Consider the following 21,365-nt stretch of genomic DNA (forward strand, 5'->3'; position numbering starts at 1 on the left):
AAACTTCCAAATAGTTAGAATTCCTGGGATACTGATGAAAAACATTTATTTTATAGGACTTCTCTCTAAAGCTATTGATTAGTATAATAGCAAACTAGCTCTGTAATAAAGTCAAATATTAAGTTTGTAAATTCTGATTCCTTCCTTAGAACAGTTCACTTTGGCCTTAATCACATTAGAACCTGGAATCTTTCCCCAGTAGTTAGTGAGAAAGCCCAGATTGCACTCCAGGACTATGAAATTTAGGAGAAGCAAAAGTATGTTGAAGTCCCAGGCCCAAGATGAAGGAAATTATTTGTTGGGCCTACAGAAGTAAAGACCATCACCCTCACACAGAACTTTCCAGACAGAGCTCTTGCACAGACAGCAGTGATTAACTGTGTCTTTTGGTTCGGTCATCTGCCAAGAACTCATGTGCCGGACACTGGAAATGAGATGGTGGGTGGCACAAAACCTTAGTCCTGAAAGGGTTCATCTTACTAGAGAGAACATGCAGGTAAAGGAATGGTTGTGCTGTGACATGGTAACAGGAAGAACTATGGGAGAACCAAGGGAGCACAGGCCTCTATGCCTAGCCTGATCAGCAGTTTTGGAATGTTCTGCAATGGAAGGGGAAGCATACATGAAGAGCTGCCAGCTGACCCTTCCAGAACAAGCCCACCACACTGGTGACCACACTCAACACGTCTAGGAGCTTGCATTAAGATCTGAATTAAGAAGGTACATCTTTGTATAGCTGCATCTTTCCTTCTTAGCAGAGTTTTTAGGAGTATTATATATTATAACCACAGTTTTTACTTGTTTGTAAAATGCTTAATAGACTACTTTTAGCTTAAACTCATTGCTCTGTTTCCTCACACAGCTGAAATATAAAGAAGTTTACCAAAGAAATAAATCCAATTGCACCATTAAGCCAGATGCTGTTCACATCAAAGCAGCCAAGGATGCCTACAAAGTCAACACCAATGTGAGTTTTATGAATTCCCCCAAGCAAATCAGTCTGGTTTTTCACTGTTATAATAGAATACCTAAGACTGGGTGCTTTTATAAAAGACAGAAATTTGTTTCGTTTACAATTCTGCAGACAAGAAAGTCCAGGAGCATGTACTGGTATCTGGTATGACCCTTCTTCCCACATCATCCCATGGCAGAAAGTGGAAGGGCCAGGGAACATTTGAAGAAAACTGAGAGAGCAAAAGGCTACTCTTGAGATGATTAACTGTCCCCTGCAGTAACAGAAAGCTTCCACATTCCTAAAACAAGTCACCTGTTAAAGATCCTGCACTCTAACTTCAGCACAGTGGTGGCTGAATTCCAACATGAGTTTGAGAGATTACTGAATTTCCATTTGAACCATCCTGTGGCCTGATGGGGATGCACTGACTTACTCAGACACATGAGGGTGTGTTCACTTATGTAGACATATGGCTCCATTCCCTTCTCTTTGGAAGACTGAACTATGTCTGTCTAGATCAGGAGCTGGGCCACAGAAGAACAAGAAATGATGCTAAGTCCAAATGCTATCTCTGGTCTTTTGTGAATGGCCTCCCCTTGGATCACACATGGTACACACCCATTCAGCCTCTGTGGTAGGTGGCTGAGAAGTAGGACAGTTAACTATGAAATGAAGGCTGAGTTTTGGGAAATACCACTGCATCTTTCATTCCACGTGCTCCTCTTGCCCCAGGCTGTAATCTAGAGCCCACTTCTGAAGGAGGAGACATTGGAGTGGCTTGCCATCATCAGAGATTAGCCTGGACCTTCCACCTGCTTAGACCTTCCCACATTGAAGCATTTTTGGCTGAGGCATCTTAAAACCTTCACCACTGAAACCATTTTGTGCATTTAGATGGGCACTGATTTTCGAAAATATGTAAATAATTAAAGTAATGAAGCTTTGGTAATCCAACTAATTCCTATTTCTGCCATAAATACCCATTTATCAGAGTTAGTGGACCGAAATGCCTATGGATGCTGGCAGGTAATTGCTAGTGTCTTTGGAACAGGTTGACAGTAGGTAAATAGATGTGGGAAAGCAAACGTGGTCAAATTAATGTTGTGGAATCCAGGTGGTAGCTGTACAGGTGGCCTGTTATACCCTCCACACTCTTTTCTGTTTGAAATTTTTCATAATAAAATGGCGGGGAGAGCCATCACTAACGAGTACACATAGAAACGCTGGGTGTGGTGGGGCACACACCTGTAATCCCAGCACTTGGGAAGTGCAGGCTGTCCTCTACTGCATAGTGATTTTGAGGCAACCTGGGGCTACGAAAGATTAAATAAGTAAGTAAGTAAATAAATAATATACATAGATGTGTGTGTTGTATATAAACTATTCCTTAATTTTTCAAAAGCAAGAAAAAAGTATGGCCCTTCCCAAAGAGCCTCAACTTTCTGTGGGTCTGGTTGTGAGGGTCTCAGCCACGAGTCTTGAACCCTGAGGAGTTAAGAAGAATGCAAGTGCCTCTAAACCAGGCAGCCCAGGTTTGAATCTCAGCTCAATCACTGATGCCTGCCTTATCTTGGGAAGCTCGCTTAACTCTCTTAAGGAGTCCCTCAGCTCTGTTTCATGAAGGCATGAGGAAGATTAAGTTGCTCATAGTACCAAGTTTTGTAACATTTGAATATATAATTTGTAAAGCATTAGAAAAGCTCTGGTACAGCCTAAGTATTTGTAAGCCTAAATTTATCTACCAGTTAACAGATGCTTGACTCTGAAGATAAAGGAGGACTGACATTTAAGAAAGATTGTAGAAGGTTGGAGAAGTGGCTTAGTGGTTAAGGCACTTGCCTGTGAAGGGACCCACGTTCAACTCTTCAGGTCCCACATAAGCCAGATGCACAAGATGATGCAAGCACACGTTACACGCACATAAGGTAGTACATGCGCCTGGAGTTCTACTGCAGTGGCTAGGGGCCCTGATGCAACAATTCTCTCACTTTCCCTCTGCATCATAAAACAATTACAAAAAATAAAAATAAAATAAAGATTGTAGAATCTTTTCACTCAAAGGTCTTTCAAAGTGTTAGCCCCATTTAGGGGACAAAAAGTGTCAACAGATGACCTGAGTGGCTGCCTAGCTGCATAACTTACACAGAAACGTCAATGAGGCTCTGCCATGCTGAGAACCATGGCCTGTGGGATGTGAAACTCTGTGCCCTGTGTGTTGTGAACTCAGCTGAGTGAAGTGGTATCTTTCTGTCATGCTTAATAGCTGGACTACAAAAGGCAGTATGAAGCCAACAAAGCCTTCTGGAAGTGGACGCCTGACCGGCCCGACTTCATCCAGGCTGCCAAGTCATCCTTGCAGCAGAGTGACGTAAGTGAGGACATGTAGACCTGGTTCTTGCAGTACCCACTGCAGGGGTGCTAACTCCAGCTCATTTTTGAGATCCAAGCAGGAGGAGGGTTGAGGGGAGCGAGAGGCAAGTTCAAGAAGCAAACGTGGCCCTTGAGCCTGTGCTCTGACTGCTGGGTCCAGATTCCAAGACCACAGAATACTGAGACAAGGGAGAGCCTGGATGGGAGACTAAGGCTTGGTTCCTGGGCTGGAAAGGGGTGCAGTGTGTGGTAATAGTGAAAGACCAGAAAGCCTCTCCCCTCGCTCTGGGAAGGGCTGTCCCAGTAAGAGGGTTCTCCTTGGAACCAATCAAATGGCCAGCTTTCTTCCTCCCAGCGCTCTGATCTGCTCCTTCTACCCCTGCTTTCTTGTCACAGTTTGAATATAAGCTGGACCGAGAGTTCCTCAAAGGATGCAAGCTTTCTGTCACTGATGATAAGGACATGGTGCTGGCCCTCAGGAATTCTTTAATAGAAAGTGATGTAAGTATCCAGTCCCTTGCATGGTTTCTTCCCTGACTCAGGTCATCTGCATCACAGTCCCCAGGGCAGGACAGGAGGATCCTCAGTAGGAGCTCACTGGTGTCATGAAACATGGCCCTGCCCTCAGTGGGCACAAGTGGCGTGCTGGGCAAGTGCTGTTAAGCCCAGGTATGGTTATGGGCTTATACTGCACCAGGCAATCTACCTAGCATGATTAGAAGTTGAACGTCTATCAGGAGTCATAAGGAAATTATTGTCATTTCCTGTCTGTGGGATCAAGCTCTTCCAGTCGTCTAAAAGAGGAAGGGTAGGGCTGGAGAGATGGCTTAGTGGTTAAGCGCTTGCCTGTGAAGCCTAAGGACCCCGGTTCAAGGCTCAGTTCCCCAGGTCCCACGTTAGCCAGATGCACAAGGGGGCGCACGCGTCTGGAGTTCGTTTGCAGAGGCTGGAAGCCCTGGCGCGCCCATTCTCTCTCTCTCCCTCTATCTGTCTTTCTCTCTGTGTCTGTTGCTCTCAAATTAAAAAAAAAAGAAAAAAAGAAAAAAAAAAAAGAGGAAGGGTAATGCTTCCCATGGCTGTTGACCTATGGGAGAGTGCTTGGAACTGAAGCCCAGCTGTATGAAGAGCCATCGTGAGAACTTTTTTTTTTGAGGCGGGGGGGCTGGGCATGATGGCACACACCTTTTTTAAAAAATATATTTTATTAATTTATTTGAGAGAGAGAAAAAAAGGCAGCTAGAGAAAAAGAGAGAGAATGGGCACACCAGGGCCTCCAGTCACTGCAAATGAACTCTAGATGCATGCAACACATTGTGCATCTGGCTTATGTGGGCCACATAGGTACAGGGGAATTGAACCTGGGCCCTTAGGCTTCACAGGCAAGCACATTAACTGCTAAGCCATCTCTCCAGCCCATCATGAGATCCTGACTGTTGCTAAGTCCTCAACTTGAAAGTGATAAGGAAAATCCTCTTCTGACTCTTGTCCCAGGATTTCCAAACATCAAATGCTTTTTGTTGAGTTTAGTGTGCCCTTTCTATGAGGGTGCTATTCTCTTGGCTATGCCTAGTTCTCTGGGGCTAAATAAAAATGTGCAGGATACATGGAGAAGGTAAAGAAATGTTCCCTCACCTTTCTGTCTCTTCCACAGCTGAAATACAAAGAGAAACATGTCAAGGAAAGAGGCACTTGTCATGCTGTGCCTGACACCCCGCAGATCCTCTTGGCAAAGACTGTTAGTGGTCTGGTGTCTGAGGTAACCCTCCCATAGCCCATAGGCTTCGCATCATCTCAGACCAAAGCCCCAGGCAAAGTCCTTAACCAGCTCTCTGTGCGCCCCCTCAGAACAGGTACAAGGCCCACGTCAAGAAGCACCTGGCCCAGGGCTCATACACGACCCTGCCAGAGACCCGTGACACAGTTCATGTCAAGGCCGTGACCAAGCATGTCAGTGATGTAAGTGACAATTCACAGAGCCCTGGGAAGTAGCAGGGAATCAGGGGAGAGCCAGCTACCATTGCTTTCCTTTGGGTCGCTTCTGTCTTACTGTGGATGTCTCCATAGCAATCCTAACTTGAAATCCTAGTTTGCCAGATTCAGTATTGGCATCTCAATTGGGCCAATGAGGCCAGATACAGATTTGCTTGCAAGGCATGTTAGAAGATATAACTAACAATGGTGCCAATGGGAGGGGCAGTGTCAACTAAGAGTGGCCTCTCCCATCCCTGACCTGCTGGACGATTTTGGAGAAAGTCACCGGTGTACCTCAAGTAATCTCTGCCCACCGTACTGTCAGTAAGCTGTCATGATTGTGCCATTCTAGCCTGTGATTCTGATATGGTGTTATGTGTACTTAAAGGTAGGAACTATGAATAAGAGCTCCACTTGTGTGCATTCAGTTCTCTAAAGCTTGATGGATGATTCTCGTATCGAGTTTCAAGGCAGAAAACACACAGAAGGGCTAGAAATGGGTCAGAGCTCTAAGTCCCAAACTGATGCAAGCGGGAAGCCCTGGGCTTTCCTAGTGATCTTTTCAGAGTTCAAGTAGGTCAACTTTGTTTCCACCTTCCTCCTCTCACATGAGTAATGTTGACTCTGTTTAGACAAATTACAAAAAGAAGTTTGTCAAAGAGAAAGGGAGGTCCAACTACTCCATCATGCAGGAACCTCCAGAAGTGAAGCATGCCATGGACGTGGCCAAAAAGCAGAGTGACGTACGTGTCCCTTCTCTTCATGCCCAGGGCGCATTTGAGAAAGTGGGTGCATGCTCCTGGTCCCATGATTCCTCCATCTGGTGGTTTATAAAATACAGTGGTGGGAGTTGGTTTGGTTTTACTTCAGTAAAAGGTTGCTTGTGTTTAGTGAGGACTTTTGGAAAAATAGTGGACCTCAAGTGAGTAAGCATGTCCTTCTCCAAATAAGGTTGCTTACAAAAAAGATGCCAAAGAGAATCTTCATTATACTACGGTGGCTGACCGCCCAGACATCAAGAAGGCCACACAGGCAGCCAAACAGGCCAGTGAGGTAAGAGTGTCAAGAAAATGTCCCCAGTCCCCAGTAGCTACTGTAAACAAGCAGTGCAAGGCATTGCTCACCAAGCCTGCGCTGCTTATCCGGCTTTTCTCCAACACAGGTGGAGTACCGAGCCAAGCACCGCAAGGAAGCCAGCCATGGGCTGAGTATGCTTGGCCGTCCAGACATCGAGATGGCCAAGAAGGCAGCCCGACTGAGCAGCCAGGTAACGCAGATGGGAGGTGGTGACTCGAATGTAAGACAGTTTTAAAACCTTGCACTAAGAAGCAACTCCCAGAGGGAAAGTGCTATCTTAACAACCAAAGTGATACTTGCTCTTAAGTTGCCCCATAGCACCTTGGAAAGTATTGAGCATCTTGACTCATTTCTCTCTAACAGTCTAGGCTTTTCTCATCCTTCACACCCCCCTGTATGAGTACATTTCCAGTTGTCTGTGGCATGAACTACTGCCATGTGACAAAAGGGACTTCTTCCGAAGCAGGAAGTTTTTAATCTGGAGAATCTAATTCATACATGAGGGCCCATGGAAGACTGGTTAACATGCAAAAGTCATGGAACACTATTTCTACAACCCAATCAGACAATAGGACCTTTCTCTCATTCAGCATACAAATACTGAATGCCAAGGCTAGACATGCTGAACTAGGGCGGAGAAAATGTCTTCACACTCTGTCATCATGGATAAATAATAGAGTCTGGTGTAACAGGTTCTTATTCCAGATATAAGGACAAGGCTTCATTCTGCCAGATTCTATATTATTGAGAAGACTGTCTCAGAAATGTGTTGCCCAAAGATGACTGCCATATGGTCCCTAATTTCCCTTGCTGACCTGTTACTTACAGTACCCTAAGTTTAGACAGGTGTTCAGACTTTAGTTCAGAGATGCAATATTATCCACCAGCGCTCTCAGGACAACCAACCCATGGTCCCAAAGGACTTCAGCTCAAGAGCATGTTCTCTCTCCTCCAGCTTGGAAATCCTAGCTTCATCCCCATGGTCCAGGCTCTTCAAGTATTTGTTTGAAGAAATAGGTTTGAGATACATTTGGTTGTGTATATTGACTTCCAGAAATACCAAACATGGGTCCCAATTTTTGGAAAGATATAAAGCAATATTATTATGTGACAAAACATTAAAATAAGTTGTAATTATGAGAAAACAAAGGGAAGACTCTGAAGACTCTCTGAAGACTGAGGACTAATATGACATATTTAATTATAGAATTTATATTTTAAATATGTGTGCACCATTTTATTATAAATTAATTGGCTCATAACCATTTGAGACAAGACACAAAATGACTAATAAGAAATAGTGTGTCAGGCTGGAGTGATGGCTCAGCGGTTAAGGTGCTTGCCTGTGAAGCCTAAAGACCCAGGTTCAATTCCCCAGGATCCATGTAAGGCAGATGCACAGGGTGGTGCATGTATCTGGAGTTCATGAGCAGTGGCTGGATGTCCTGGTACGTCCATTCTCTCTACCCACCTTTCTCTTTCTTTCTCTATCTTTCTCTCACTCTGATAAACAAAACATTTTTTAAAAAATAGTGCAATCTCCTAAATTAATAATACGTAGTAAGAAGCTGGGTGTGGTGGCGCACACCTTTAATCCCAGCACATGGGAGGTAGAGTTATTAGAGGGCTTTTTCTTTCTCTTGCCTTCTCATGGGCAGGTGCTCTCTATACTTTCTTCTCTTTCCTTCTCTTAATCTAATAAAGTCTCTCCAAACCTTAAAAGAGTTTAAACTACAAGGTTATATTCTTACCAGACTAAAAACAAATTATTTTGGTGTGTAAATTTTTAAAACATCAATGTTTTTGAAAACCAAGGGACACATAGTTCAAATCCTAAGTAAATCCTGTGTTATAAAGACCTAGTCAGACCCCTTTGTGAGCTCCTCTTCCTAGGCTACCTCCTGTGAAATATTTGCTTTGGGTTAGATACCTTCTTAGCATTGCCCATGGCCCAATAAGACCTCAGCCATGTGCGCTTCTCCCATTCTGACTTGGCTATCTTGCTGCATACTCTAAGCAGAATACCTCAAGAGCCACAGAAAAGGATGTGGGCATGGTGTATATCTTGTAGCACACCTATGCTGAGGCATCTTAAGAAAATTAATATTCATTAGTGATGTAAGACTGACTCCAGTGAGCCAGTACCTATTTCATTTTTTTCTTGTGCCTGCTTCCTTGGCCTTGGTCAGATGACTGACACAAGTTGATCCTTTTTCTAGTGATTCTGTGTCAGAACATGTAGAATGCTATCGAGATTTGCTGAAGCATACACTTGGGCATGCAACCTCTTTTTCTCCATGAAACTGTCCTTATGGAACATACCTAGAACAGGAAGATAGACTAGACATGGAAGTGGCCTCCAAGTATATCTTTGGCTGCTGATACTTGGCTAAATAAAAAGATGAAGTGAAAATGAATTTATTCAATAAAATAAGGAAAGAAATTTTTAAATAAAAAAACCTAGACCTGGAGAGATGACTCAGCAGTTAAGGCACTTGCCTACCAAGGCTAATGACCTGAGTTTGATACCCCAGTACCCACATAAGGCCAGATGCACACAGTGGCACATGCATCTGGAGTTCATTTGCAGCAGCTGGAGGCCCTGGCATTCCTAGTCTTTCTGTCTGTCTCTCTTCTCTCTCTGCTTGTGAATAAATAAATAGATAAACAAATAAATAAATAAAATATTTTTTAAAATCTAGGGTTGGAGTGATGGCTCAGAGGTTAAAGCACTTTCCTGAAAAGACTAGGAACCCAAGTTTGGTTCTCCAGTACCCACATAAAGTCAGATGCACAAAGTAGCAAATGCATCTAAAGTTGGTTTCCAGTGGCTAGATGACCTGGTACATCCATTATCTGTCTGTGCATGTGTGTATCTCTTCTCTCTGTCTTTCTCTGCTTGAAAATAAACAAATAAATAATTTTTTAAGCCAGGCATGGTGATCTTTAATCCCAGCACTCAGGAGGCAGAGGTAGGAGGATTGCTGTGAATTCAAGGCTACCCTGAGAGTACAGAGTGAATTCCAGGTCAGCCTGAGCTAGAGTGAGACCCTACCTTGAAAAACCAAAGATATATATATATATATATTTTATATCTAAACAAATCTTGCATTGAGACTCATCTTCAATCACACCTCTGCTTCTTCTGAAGTTATTTGCCACTCTTGCTATTTCACACATTTAAGGCTGGCACTTTAGTGTCATCAACAGTTTAGATATACTTACTGTGAGTTAAAAGAACAAATTACTCAAAATGTTTTCCCTCATAGTTTTTTCATCCTTTGTAAAATTTTCTATTTGGGACTGTTTGTCAGTCTTTACAAGTAGCAATATATAATTCAATATACCCCCTCCATTACATGTTAAACTGATAAATACAATGAAACTTTGGAAAGAAATCAAATTCATAATCACTTTCCCACACTGCATCCATAGCAGGCCCAACATCTGAGCCTGGTGGGATGGCAGCGCCCCGGTTCTGCCCGCCTCTGGCTAGTACATGGCATCCTGGCTTTCTCACAGGCTTCCATGGTGAACAAGAAGTAGAATTTGACAGTTCCAAATGCCACAAGTATGCAGTGTCACCAGTCTTACCACCCCTGGCCCACTACCACTCTAGTGATGCCAAAGTGCTGCATCCTGTGGCAGTTTTAGAGACCCAGTTGAAGCAGGGCCTGATGCGCTGACTCAGCTCCAATCAGATGCGCGCGGTGCGAGGCTGCACTGGCTTGACAGCCTTCTGGCGAAGAAACGAGGCATATACTTCTTTTAGTTTTGAATTAAAAGCTTGAAATTTTAATTCAGAATTAACTTAAAAAGTGAAGTGACACAAATGGAACTGCTTCTTCTTTCTGAAGAAATTAAATATTTTTCTCACTGGGCATATAGCACACGTCTTTAATCCCGGCACTCGGGAGGTGAGGTAGGAGGATCTCTGTGACTAAGACTTTTATATGACCAATAACAGAAACTAGGTTTCCCCAAAGGTCAGACAACTTCCCTTCTTAGCTTATTTTCATTCTTCCCAGTGTGAATAACTAGTTGAATTCCACTCCTGGACTTACTTTTCAAATATCATTGACTAAAGCTGATTTTCAATAAGGAAAAATTTCCATCACTCAGTTATTGGTTGAATTTTCCTATGAGTAAAACATCCTTTTTAAAGATTTTCCCCAGACATAATGACTTTCTCTTCCTTTCATTCATTTGAACCAGATTTATTGAGCAACTATTAGTGGTAGGCATTGTGCTTGTTTTTAACATTGATGTTATTTAATCCTTTATATAATGCATCCTAAACGTATATCTAACCTTGCATTTCTCATTAGAGTATCTCAATTTTTCCTTACTTCAAATCGAATACTTGAAGCTATTAATCCTTGACCTTTGATTTTTTTTTTTGTTTTGTTTTGTTTTTTTGAGGTAGGGTCTCACTCTAGCTCAGACTGACCTTTAATTCACTATGTAGCCTCAGGACGGCCTCGAACTCAAAGTGATCCTCCTACCTCTGCCTCTCCAGTGCTGGGATTAAAGGCGTGCACCACCATGCCCAGCTCTGATCTTTTTTTAAAATGCAGCAATTTTGCCAAGTCTAAAAAAATATAAAATGATATAGCCAAAGTATTATTTTAAAATAATAATAAATTCTTCTAGCTCAGCAGATTCCTGCTACTTAATATTTGATATTATTTGTAACCCCTCTTCCAAGACTTTACAGTAGATCTAAGGTATTTGGGGTTTTGCTAGTTAGCAAAGCCAATAAACACACCAAGTCAAGCACATTAGATTGCTTCTCTCTATTTATCCCAAACCTTTTTCACATACTTTTTATTTGAAAAAAATACACGAGGTTTTTTTGTACAGGCATGTGTGTGTCTGCACGAACATACTGCGTGTGCATGCAGAGCCCAGAGGAGAACTCCAGGTGCTCTTTTTACCACTTACCTATGTACTTCCTTGAAACGAGTCTCTCCCTCAACCCAGAGCTGCCATTTTTGGTCAGTGAACCCCAGGGATTCTCTGGCCTGCCCCCAACACACACTGGGATTACAGATATGCACAGCCATGCACAGCTTCTTCTTTCTTTCTTTCTTTTTTTTTGATTTTTCAAGTTAGGGTCTCCTTCTAGCCCAGCCCAGGCTGACCTGCAACTCACTATGTAGTCTCAAGGTGGCCTTAAACTCACAGAGATCCTCCTACCTTGGGATTCAAGGGTGTGTGCCACCTCATCAAGCTTTCATACCCAGCTGCTTTTACATAGGCTCTGGGAAGTGGAACTCAGGCAGTCTCAGCCCTAATGTTTAAGTAGCAAGCGCTCAACACTGAGCCATATGCCCAAGCCTGTAATTATTTTTTCTTACCTTTCGATAATACAATAAGCAAAGCCAAAACTGTAACACTTGATTATCTATTGTCCCAATTCTTCAACTATTTATTTATTTTCAATTAGAGTATACATGCACCAGAGCCTCCAGATGTATGTGCCACCTTGTGCATCTGGCTCTAGGTGGGTACTGGGGGATTGAACCCAAGCTGTCAGGCATTGCAAGCAAGCTGAGCCATCTCTCCAGCCCCAAATATTTTTGGCAGGGGAGGGTTTCAAGGTAAGGTCTCACTCTAGCCCAGACTGATTGACACTCATTCTGTAGTCCTAGGCCTGCCTTGAGCTCATGGCACTACTTCTACTTCTGCCTCCCAAGCTCTGGGATTAAAGGTGTGCACCACCATGCCCAGCACTAGTGCCCTCTTATACTCTTATAAATGTCACCTTTGGTTAGTAAATGATATGATCTTTATACATAAAACATAGGCACATTCATCACTGTTTGTGTTTCCAGTGTTCCTTAGTACCCAAGTTAGCTGGTTTTCAGGAGTAATTTAGATGCTTTCATTTGTTGTTAGGTTAAATACCGAGAAAATTTCGACAAAGAGAAAGGCAAGACACCAAAATACAATCCCAAAGAGAGCCAGCTCTACAAAACCATGAAAGATGCTAACAACCTTGCAAGTGAGGTACGTTCTTTAGTGGTGGTAATATACATGACATTTGCCCTTTTGGTCACTTTTGTGTATAATTCAGCACTGGTCACATTCACAGTGCTGTTCAGTAACCTCCATTGCTTCCAAAAACCTTTCCTTACCCCAAACCAAAAGCCTGTAACTGGTGCTGGAGAGGCTGTTAAGTGGTTAAGGCACTTGTCTGCAAAGCCTAACAACCTGGATTTGATTCCCCAGTACCCATGTAAAGCTGGATGCACAAAGTAGTGCATGTATTTGGGATTTGTTTTCAGTGGCTAGAAGATCTCCCATTCTCTCCCTCTTGCTATCTCTGCTTAATAATAGATTAAATATTTTTAAAAGCCAATAACCATTAGGCACCTTTCTGCCCTTCTTCCCTTAGCTCCTGGCAACCTCTCTGTTTCTACGACTTTACCTATTTTGTAGATTGCATGTAATTAGACCCATAAAATATTTCTCTTTGTGTCTGCCACATTACTCAGCATAGCATTTTATGAACTATTTTATGACTATAACATTTCATTGTATGTATATACTACGTTTATTGTTATCCATTTAGCTGTTGATGGACACTTGCATTGTTTCCACTTTTTGGATACAGTGATTTTTTTTTATTATTTTTAGTTTTGGACATCTATCTTGAATATTTGTTTTGTGAGGGGATATCTTGCTATGATTTCCATTAGTGCTGTTTTCCATAGTCTGTTGAATGTGATTTGCTCCCCTCCCCTAAACCAGGTAAAATATAAGGCTGACCTGAAGAAACTTCATAAACCTGTGACCGACATGAAGGAATCTCTGATAATGCATCATGTCCTGAACACAAGCCAGCTTGCCAGTTCTGTAAGCTCTGCCATTTGTTCTGGAAACTATTCCTTTCAACCATTTGCAACTCAGTTCCTTATCTGAGCTCCCAAGGTCTCCTTCTCTGTTACTGACACAACAGATTTATGACAAAGTTCTTCTATTTCATAAAATTCCTCCAAATTACATTAATCCGGCAATTCTCCCACTGACTACAATGCCTCTGTGAATGTAAAAATGTTCCTGCTTGAGCTGGAGAGGTACCTCAGGGGTAGTAGAGTGCTTGCCTAGCACACTCAGAGCTCTGGTTTTGATTCTCATGTGTGGGGGAGACAGATTCACTTCTCCTAAGACATAAGAAGGGGGGGGGCTGGAGAAATGGCTCAGTGCTTACAAAGGCTGACAGCCTGGGTTCCATTCCCCAATACCCATGGAAAGCCAGGTGCATAAAATGATGTATGTATCTGGAGCTTCTTTGCACTGACAAGAGGCCCTGGTGTCCCCATCCTCTCTCTTTTTCTCTCTCTCCTTCTCTCCCTCCTTCCCTCTCTTTGCAAGTAAATTAAAATTTAAGAAAAAAAAAAAACTACTATCTAAAACAGTTTCTTCTGCTATGAATAAGCCACACAGCCTGAATGTTTGCATCTGGTATTAATGGGCAATACTGAACTTGAATCTCTAGTTGTTGGAGTGTTTTTTTAGCCCAGCCCTCTGCCTCCTTTGGCAAGGCTTCTGAGAAAGCAGTTAATCTTCCAAGAAAGGCTGAATGCCAGCAGATTCCCAAACCCCCATGTGATTTCTTTGCTGCTTCCCCTCAGTACCAGTACAAGAAGAACTATGAGAAGAGCAAAGGCCATTACCACACAATCCCTGACAACCTGGAGCAGCTGCATCTAAAAGAGGCCACGGAGCTCCAGAGTATAGTAAGTGACTGGCTGCCTCACCATCAAGTGTATTCCAATGTCAGAAAACTGTATGACTTCCACCCTAAAGAGTTATGCCATCATTTGAGAAAGTAGTCAAATGTAGAGGGGTGTTGTAGTTACTGTCTGGTTGCTGGGATTAAGCACCTGACCAAAAGCAGCTGATGGGAGGAAAGTTCTTATTTTGCCTTACAGTCTGGGGGGCGGGGGGCAAGCTTTATGATGACAGGGGAGAGCCTGAGCAGAGGCTGGACATCACTTCTGCACAGCAGGTGGAAACAGCAGCAGGAGAGTGAGCCAAGTTCTCACCAGAGGGGAAGCTGGCTATAACACCCCTAAGGCCCACCCCAGAAACATACCTCCTCCAGCAGAGCTCCACTTCCCAAATTGCCAGGAGCTAGGGACCAAACGTTCAGAACACATGAGTTTATGGGGGTATCTGATTCAAACCACCATAAGGGACTTTGCATTTAATAACATCATGAAATTATTATATTAATAGCACTTTTGTATAGTGGAATAATATATATGCTATATATCGTTCAGGACTGGAAGCATAACTGCTATGTTCCAGGAGTAACCCTAATGATGTGCCTCTTGGGTCTGTGCCCAAGTCAGGAAACACCTGTGGAGGACAGAGAGTCTTGGGAGGATTTTAAGCAAAGAAGTGACATGATTCCATCTACCATTGAAGGAGTCTCTGGGTATCTGAGAAATCCCTAAATTTGCAAAAAATAGTATTTTTTCAGAAGAAACAATTTGTTGACACGTGGCCTCTCTATCACAAAAATCACCACAATAGCTCCCCTTTGGGCATTAAGCATTCTCATGTCATTTGTAAGGGGCATGTGCCTTTTATTCATGTTTTATTATAACCAGCAGAGCTGAGCTGAGCAATGACATTGATGTTATATGGAAAAAAGGGACTTTTTGTTCTGTCTTTCAATTTCTTCTCTATGAAATTTGAATATTTATATGATTCCCCTATTTCTAATCATATGTTGTAAGGATGAGGAAATTTTATTTGTAAAATAGACTTAGCAATCTTTTGAGAATGTCGGGTTTATCAGCAATTCAGTCAACCTGTAAGCTAGTTTTCATTTCTATAATAACAGTTTATATTGGATACATTAAATTTAAGACCAGTAATGTCATGACCCAGAGAGAGTTATTTACTTATAAATCTATGTGTGTTACTCATGCAGTCTAGATTCTAGGTCTCTCATAAAAGTTCTTGTGAAAGAACTTAGGATTTTTATCAGAAATATTGACAAATGTTATTTATTGTCATCAGAGCTCTTATGCAACCTTATATATGGTCAATTTTCTCCAAACATTTCTGTATATCAACATTCCTATAGCTGCTTCTTATCAGTTATTCTTTTGTCTCTTCATATTGATTCTAAGTATAAGTATGCCTGTCATAGAGCAGTGATTTCCCCCACTTCCCACACACATATAACTGGCCACGCATCAACAAAAGGTCCTTGGTTGGAAATGGTAGGAAACTCTGGACAAAACATATCAACTGACAAGTCCTCTTCCTTCATGGGCATAGTAGTCCTGACCTGTAATTCCAGCACTCAAGAGGCTGAGGCCAGAGGATTATGTCCAGGCCAGCCTGTGCTACATAGCGAGACCTTGTCTAAATAAATTAGTCCTATCTTAACTAGAGAGCTGCCAGGCAGAGCCACCTAACCAGACTTTTTATCACTAGGTGAAATACAAAGAAAAATATGAAAAGGAGCGAGGAAAGCCCATGTTGGACTTTGAGACACCAACATACATCACTGCCAAAGAGTCTCAGCAGATGCAGAGTGGGGTAAGTTCTCCAAAAACATTGCACCACAGAGACGCCAGGACCCTCCTGAACATTGGCTCTACCTAGAAACATCCCAGCGTCCTGGTACCAAATAGCCAATTTGTAACTTTGTAACATGGGATCACTAATCTTTCTCACTGCAGAAATCCTACAGTTCCGTTATTTTTTTAAATGTTCTAAGTAGTAGATTGTGTATTTATGTATTTTGTTTAAACAATGGTTTCCATAAAATTCAAATACAAATATTCCAAACACTAAAATGTATTATATTGAATATAGTTTGAGTTTTCATTTGCTGAGTAAAAAGTTCCCTCCACACAAATGCATCACTGGCTTTGCAATGCTGCAGGTAAAATGAGGTTCCATACGTGCACGTACATGCTTACCACAGCACTGTTCTCACCAGCCGAGTTAGGGAACCCACCCAGGTGCCCATCAACAGATGTGTGGAAAAGGAAAATGTGATATGCATACACGGTGGAGTCACAGGAAAAGATCATCACATTAAGTGAAATAAGCCAGACTCAGAAAGATAAATATCATGTCTTCTCTTATATGTAGAATCTAGAAATTTTTTAAAGACATGAAAGCAGATAGAGGACTATTTGGGAAGAGGACCAGCCAGAGGGAGGAAAAAAGAGAGAGGGAGAGGGCAACAGGGATATGTGGACTTGATCAAAGTATATTATACACATGTATGAAAATGTTATAATGAATCCCATTGTTTTGTACAATATATGCTAATAAAAGCAAAATCAGTGATCAAGAGATAGATTAAGATCCCAAAATGTAAGTCAAAATGTCATGTTTTCTATTCTAAAATTGAAAGTGGAGGTGTTTTTTAAAAAATAAATATTTTTCTTTTAATCACAAATGGAGAATATAATTGTATTTGGGATCTTAGAAAGTCTGTTTCTCTGAGAAACAGGCTTATTTGGAATTCCTATTTGCCCTTCCTTCATAAAGAAGGAATCTTTATGATCTCCAATTATAAAGACAAATAATTTTTTAAAGAAAGTAGCAATTTAGTTTCCTGTTATATAGAATGCCAGATAATAGAAAGTTTGAAACAAGTTCAAATAACTGGTGAATCTGAATAATGAAATCTATAGAGTTTCTTATACTATTCTTGTGACTTTTCTATAAATTTAAAAGTCTACTAAGATTAAAAAGCCATAAGAGCATGCTTTCACATCTGTTCCCAGCCTCTCTGGTACAACACAGTCCAGGCTTAAAAAGAAGGTGGTGTGGAGAGATGAGTGCTTTTTCCCCAACCATGGCTGAAATCTCAGGAGTCCTTGTCCTGGGCTCATTGTCCACCTCATCTATTCAGTGATTAAACTATCAGGTCACAAACCACTTGCTGCTTAACCTAGGGCCCAGGGGAACATGATCATGTGTTCAGCATCATAATGTCAGAGCCTAGCAGAGTACTGGCACGTGCTAGGAGCTTAGTGTTTGCTGAGAATGAAAAGGAGAAAAAAGACGACATGCCAGATGAAGTCCCAGCACTCAGGAGGCCGAGGCAGGAGGAGCAAAGAAGTTCAAAGTATGATCTCATCCCAAAAGAAAACAAATAGGTTATTATTGTGAAAAATGCCACTTCTACATTTAGTCACCTCAGGCTGTCCTTTCTGGCTTTATCCCACTTGAGTCACTTCAAATTCTGAAACTGAAAAAAAAGGATGGAGCTGGGAAGATTCTGCAGGTAAAAGCATTTGTTTGCAACGCCTATACATCCAAGTTCAACTCCCAAGCCATCCACATAAGCTGGACACAAGAAGTGTCACAAGTGTCTGGTGTTCTTTTGCAATGGCAAGAGACCTGGTACAGCCAAACACACACACACACACACACACACACACACACACACGTGTGTGTGTGTATGTGTACAAGTTAATTAATTGAATAATTAATTAAAAGATGGGACAATTTCAGGAGAGAGAGAGGATTCTTTTTTATTTGATTGCTTTTGTTTTTTTGAGGTAGGGTCTCACCTAGCCCAGGCTGATCTGGAACTCACTCTGTAGTCCCAGGCTGGCCTCAAACTCAGTGATCCTCCTACCTCTGCTTCCTGAGTGCTGGGATTAAAGGTGTGCACCACCACACCCAGCTAAGAGTGTATTCTGGGTTGATGCCCATCCATTCTTCCACTCTGGCTAGGGTTAGCCCTTGTCACAACCTTAGACAGATTGTGTGGGCAGGGTGGCATTAAAGAAGTTTCTCAACCACTGAGTTACCTTGGAGCTTTGCTACAGACAAACTAGTTCCAGGACAATCAGATATGTTTGAAGTCTGACCATTAGCAGATTTGTATATAAGAGGCCACACACAGAAGGAACGTGTGTTCTTCCTAGGGCTAACATATCAATTATAACAGATTCTTTTTTTTCTCTCTCTTCTTCCTACTCATATTAGAAAGAATATAGGAAAGAGTATGAAGAGTCCATTAAAGGCAGAAACCTGACTGGCCTGGAAGTCACGCCAGCTTTATTACATGTCAAATACGCAACCAAAATAGCAAGCGAGGTAGTGGCCACTTGGTCTTTTCTTCCCGTCTTGATCCAATAATTGCACTAATGACACTCATCGGTGTGTTCCTGCCCTGAACCCACCATCACCTAACTTCATGTTTTCAGGTTGATTTCACGTGTTTGGTACTACTGTCTAATCTATTACCCCTGTTAATTCTCCTAATTTTTTAATGGACTATCTAATGAAAATAGGCCTACTTTAGTGTTCTATTAATCACTAGTCTTTTGGTACTTAATATTAACTGATGAAGTGTATACCCTGCCTTTATCTATGTCCTTAACTTACTCAACCATGATCCATGAAAAATTGGAAGAGTTTTATTTTTGTTTCTATGGGTTTTCCCCCTCTGGCTCATCACTTAAGAGACCAATCCAGGCTTGTCAACATTGTTTTTATTTTGTAATACAGAAAGAATACAGGAAAGATCTAGAAGAAAGCATCCGTGGAAAGGGTCTCACAGAAATGGAAGACACTCCTGACATGCTACGAGCCAAGAACGCCACTCAAATCCTCAATGAGGTCAGAACACAGCCAGCTGCAGGCACATGATTCACATAACACCCTCTTCCTATCCAAGTTCTGTAAAAATGAGAACGATAGAGTTTTTGAATTTCACATGCAACATGATTAAATGTTTGTCCAATTCTGATGAATAGACATGAAGATAGTATGTTTCTATGGCAGTTGTCATAACTAATGACCTGATATAATTCCACTAGTCAATATGCACCACACCATACTGAAGTACACCTGAATTTCATCCTAGTTGTGGACCAAAGCAAATTTAACATTTACTCCCCGTCTTAATTCTTTAATAGAAAGGATGATACCAGCACTTCTGTTCATTCGTATTGGCATGCATAGATAGACTGATGCAGACTGACATGGCCTCCAGGCTGTCACCTGGAGCAGTGAAGCTAACAGGACACAGCCTGCGACAACCAAGATAGCATGTCACGTGGATTCTTGTTCATTCTGTACTGTTACCACCTACTAGTAAAAGTTTAGGTGACCTTTTCCCCTTTAAAAATAATTCTTCTTGACTGGAGAGATTGCTTAGTGGTTATGGTGTTTGCCTGCAAAGCCAAAGGATCCCTGTTTGATTCCCCAGGACCCACATTAGCCAGCTGCACAAGAGGGCGCATGTATCTGGAATTTGTTTGCAGTGGCTAGAGGCCCTGGCGTGCCAATTCTCTCTTTTTCTCATAAATAAATAAAATATATTTAAACATAATAATAATAATTCTGGGGCTGGAGAGACGGTTTGCTGATTAAAGTGCTTACCTGCAAAGCCTAAGGACCTGGGTTCCATTCCCCAGTACCCATGTAAGCCAGATGCACAAGGCGGTACATGCATCAGGAGTTTGTTTGCTGAGTCTGGAGGCCCTGCCAAGCCCATTCTCTCTCTCTCTCCCTCTCCCTCTCTCTCTCTAATAAATAAATTAAGTAAAATAAAAAAAATTCTTCTGCAGAAAGAATACAAACGAGACTTGGAGCTGGAAGTCAAAGGAAGAGGCCTGAATGCCATGGCCAATGAGACTCCAGATTTTATGCGGGCCAGGAACGCTACTGACATTGCCAGCCAGGTCAGTGCTTCTAAGCCATGTCCACCTTTCAGAGAGGGAGTGGAAATTGGAAGGACATGATGTCCCCTGTCATCCTACTTGTCAGTAGTGATATGAAATGTTTACAGTGGCATCCTTAAACATTTGTTTGGTGAGAGGACTTTGCCAGACTGCTCTGTCTGCTTCTCTTTATTTATAGCCACTGGAGACACTCAAAGTAATGTGCACAAGGTGGGGGACAAACTTGCTACTTGGGTCTAGGGCAGACTTGCCATCCTACCCTTGGTTTCTTGGTTAATTTGTTTTTTTGGGTTTTTGTTTGTTTGTTTTGTTTTGTTTGTTTGTTTTTTGAAGTATGGTCTCACTCTAGTCCAGGCTGACCTGGAATTCAGCTTGTAGCTCCAGGCTGGTGATCCTCCTATCTCTGCCTCCCAAGTGCTGGGATTAAAGATGTGTACCACCACTCTCCAATTCACTTTTTGTTCGGTAAGAACTTTTTGCTTAAGGGGTAGGGAAATGGTTCCTTGGGTAAAGTGGTAAAGTGCTTGATTTTCAAGCACAAGGACTGACTGTAACTCCAGTATCCATGTAAAAATGTCAAGGATGGTGGCTTGCATTTGTAATCCCAGCACTGCAGAGGTAGACACAGGTGGATCTCTGGGGTTTGCTTGCCATCTGATCTAGCCTAACTGTAATCTCCAAGTCAGTGATATCCAGGATAACTAAAAAAAAAAAAAAAAAAAAAAAAAATGTGGACGGTGTTTCTGAGGATAACACCTAAGGTTGTCTTCTGGCCTAGACACACACACACACATATTTGCAAGCACTCCTGCCTTCCCACCCTTATTTGTAATTTTTTCAATAATAAAAAAAGAATCCCATGTTTTGAATAATTTTCAGGTTCTTTTTTCTGTTTTCAAGGCCTAACATTTTTTATTATTTATTAACTGATTATTTTTATTTTTATTTTTTTATTTGTTTGAGAGTGACAGACACAGAGAGAAAGACAGATAGAGGGAGAGAGAGGGAATGGGCACGCCAGGGCTTCCAGCCTCTGCAAACGAACTCCAGACGCATGCGCCCCCTTGTGCATCTGGCTAACGTGGGACCTGGGGAACTGAGCCTCGAACCAGGGTCCTTAGGCTTCACAGGCAAGCGCTTAACTGCTAAGCCATCTCTCCAGCCCTTTTTTTTTTAATTTTTTTTTATTTTGACTGATTTTTTTATGAAAAGGTTGTACTCTAGACCTCCTTCCCCCACCCTGGTTCTTCTGAGGGTCTTCTTCCATATGGTTGTTGGCATTCACTGTGGGACCAAGAGTGGGG

The 21,365-nt window shown here is 42.0% G+C and overlaps 1 protein-coding gene across 2 annotated transcripts in view; it reads left to right on the forward strand.

Moving 5' to 3' along the window:
• Neb (nebulin) overlaps nt 1-21,365 on the forward strand; it is a 224,295-nt gene that overhangs the window by 177,974 nt on the left and 24,956 nt on the right. For both annotated transcript variants that reach the window (XM_045147212.1, XM_045147213.1), the window contains 15 exons: nt 863-967; nt 3,219-3,323; nt 3,722-3,826; nt 4,977-5,081; nt 5,171-5,281; nt 5,929-6,039; nt 6,248-6,349; nt 6,459-6,563; nt 12,275-12,385; nt 13,130-13,234; nt 14,014-14,118; nt 15,836-15,940; nt 18,359-18,469; nt 18,884-18,994; nt 19,948-20,061. In XM_045147212.1, the coding sequence (XP_045003147.1) occupies nt 863-967; nt 3,219-3,323; nt 3,722-3,826; nt 4,977-5,081; nt 5,171-5,281; nt 5,929-6,039; nt 6,248-6,349; nt 6,459-6,563; nt 12,275-12,385; nt 13,130-13,234; nt 14,014-14,118; nt 15,836-15,940; nt 18,359-18,469; nt 18,884-18,994; nt 19,948-20,061 (1,611 nt within the window). The remainder of the gene's footprint in view (nt 1-862; nt 968-3,218; nt 3,324-3,721; nt 3,827-4,976; nt 5,082-5,170; nt 5,282-5,928; nt 6,040-6,247; nt 6,350-6,458; nt 6,564-12,274; nt 12,386-13,129; nt 13,235-14,013; nt 14,119-15,835; nt 15,941-18,358; nt 18,470-18,883; nt 18,995-19,947; nt 20,062-21,365) is intronic.

The sequence above is a fragment of the Jaculus jaculus genome, chromosome 4, assembly GCF_020740685.1.
Source record: "Jaculus jaculus isolate mJacJac1 chromosome 4, mJacJac1.mat.Y.cur, whole genome shotgun sequence".
NCBI classification, from domain to species: Eukaryota; Metazoa; Chordata; class Mammalia; order Rodentia; family Dipodidae; genus Jaculus; species Jaculus jaculus.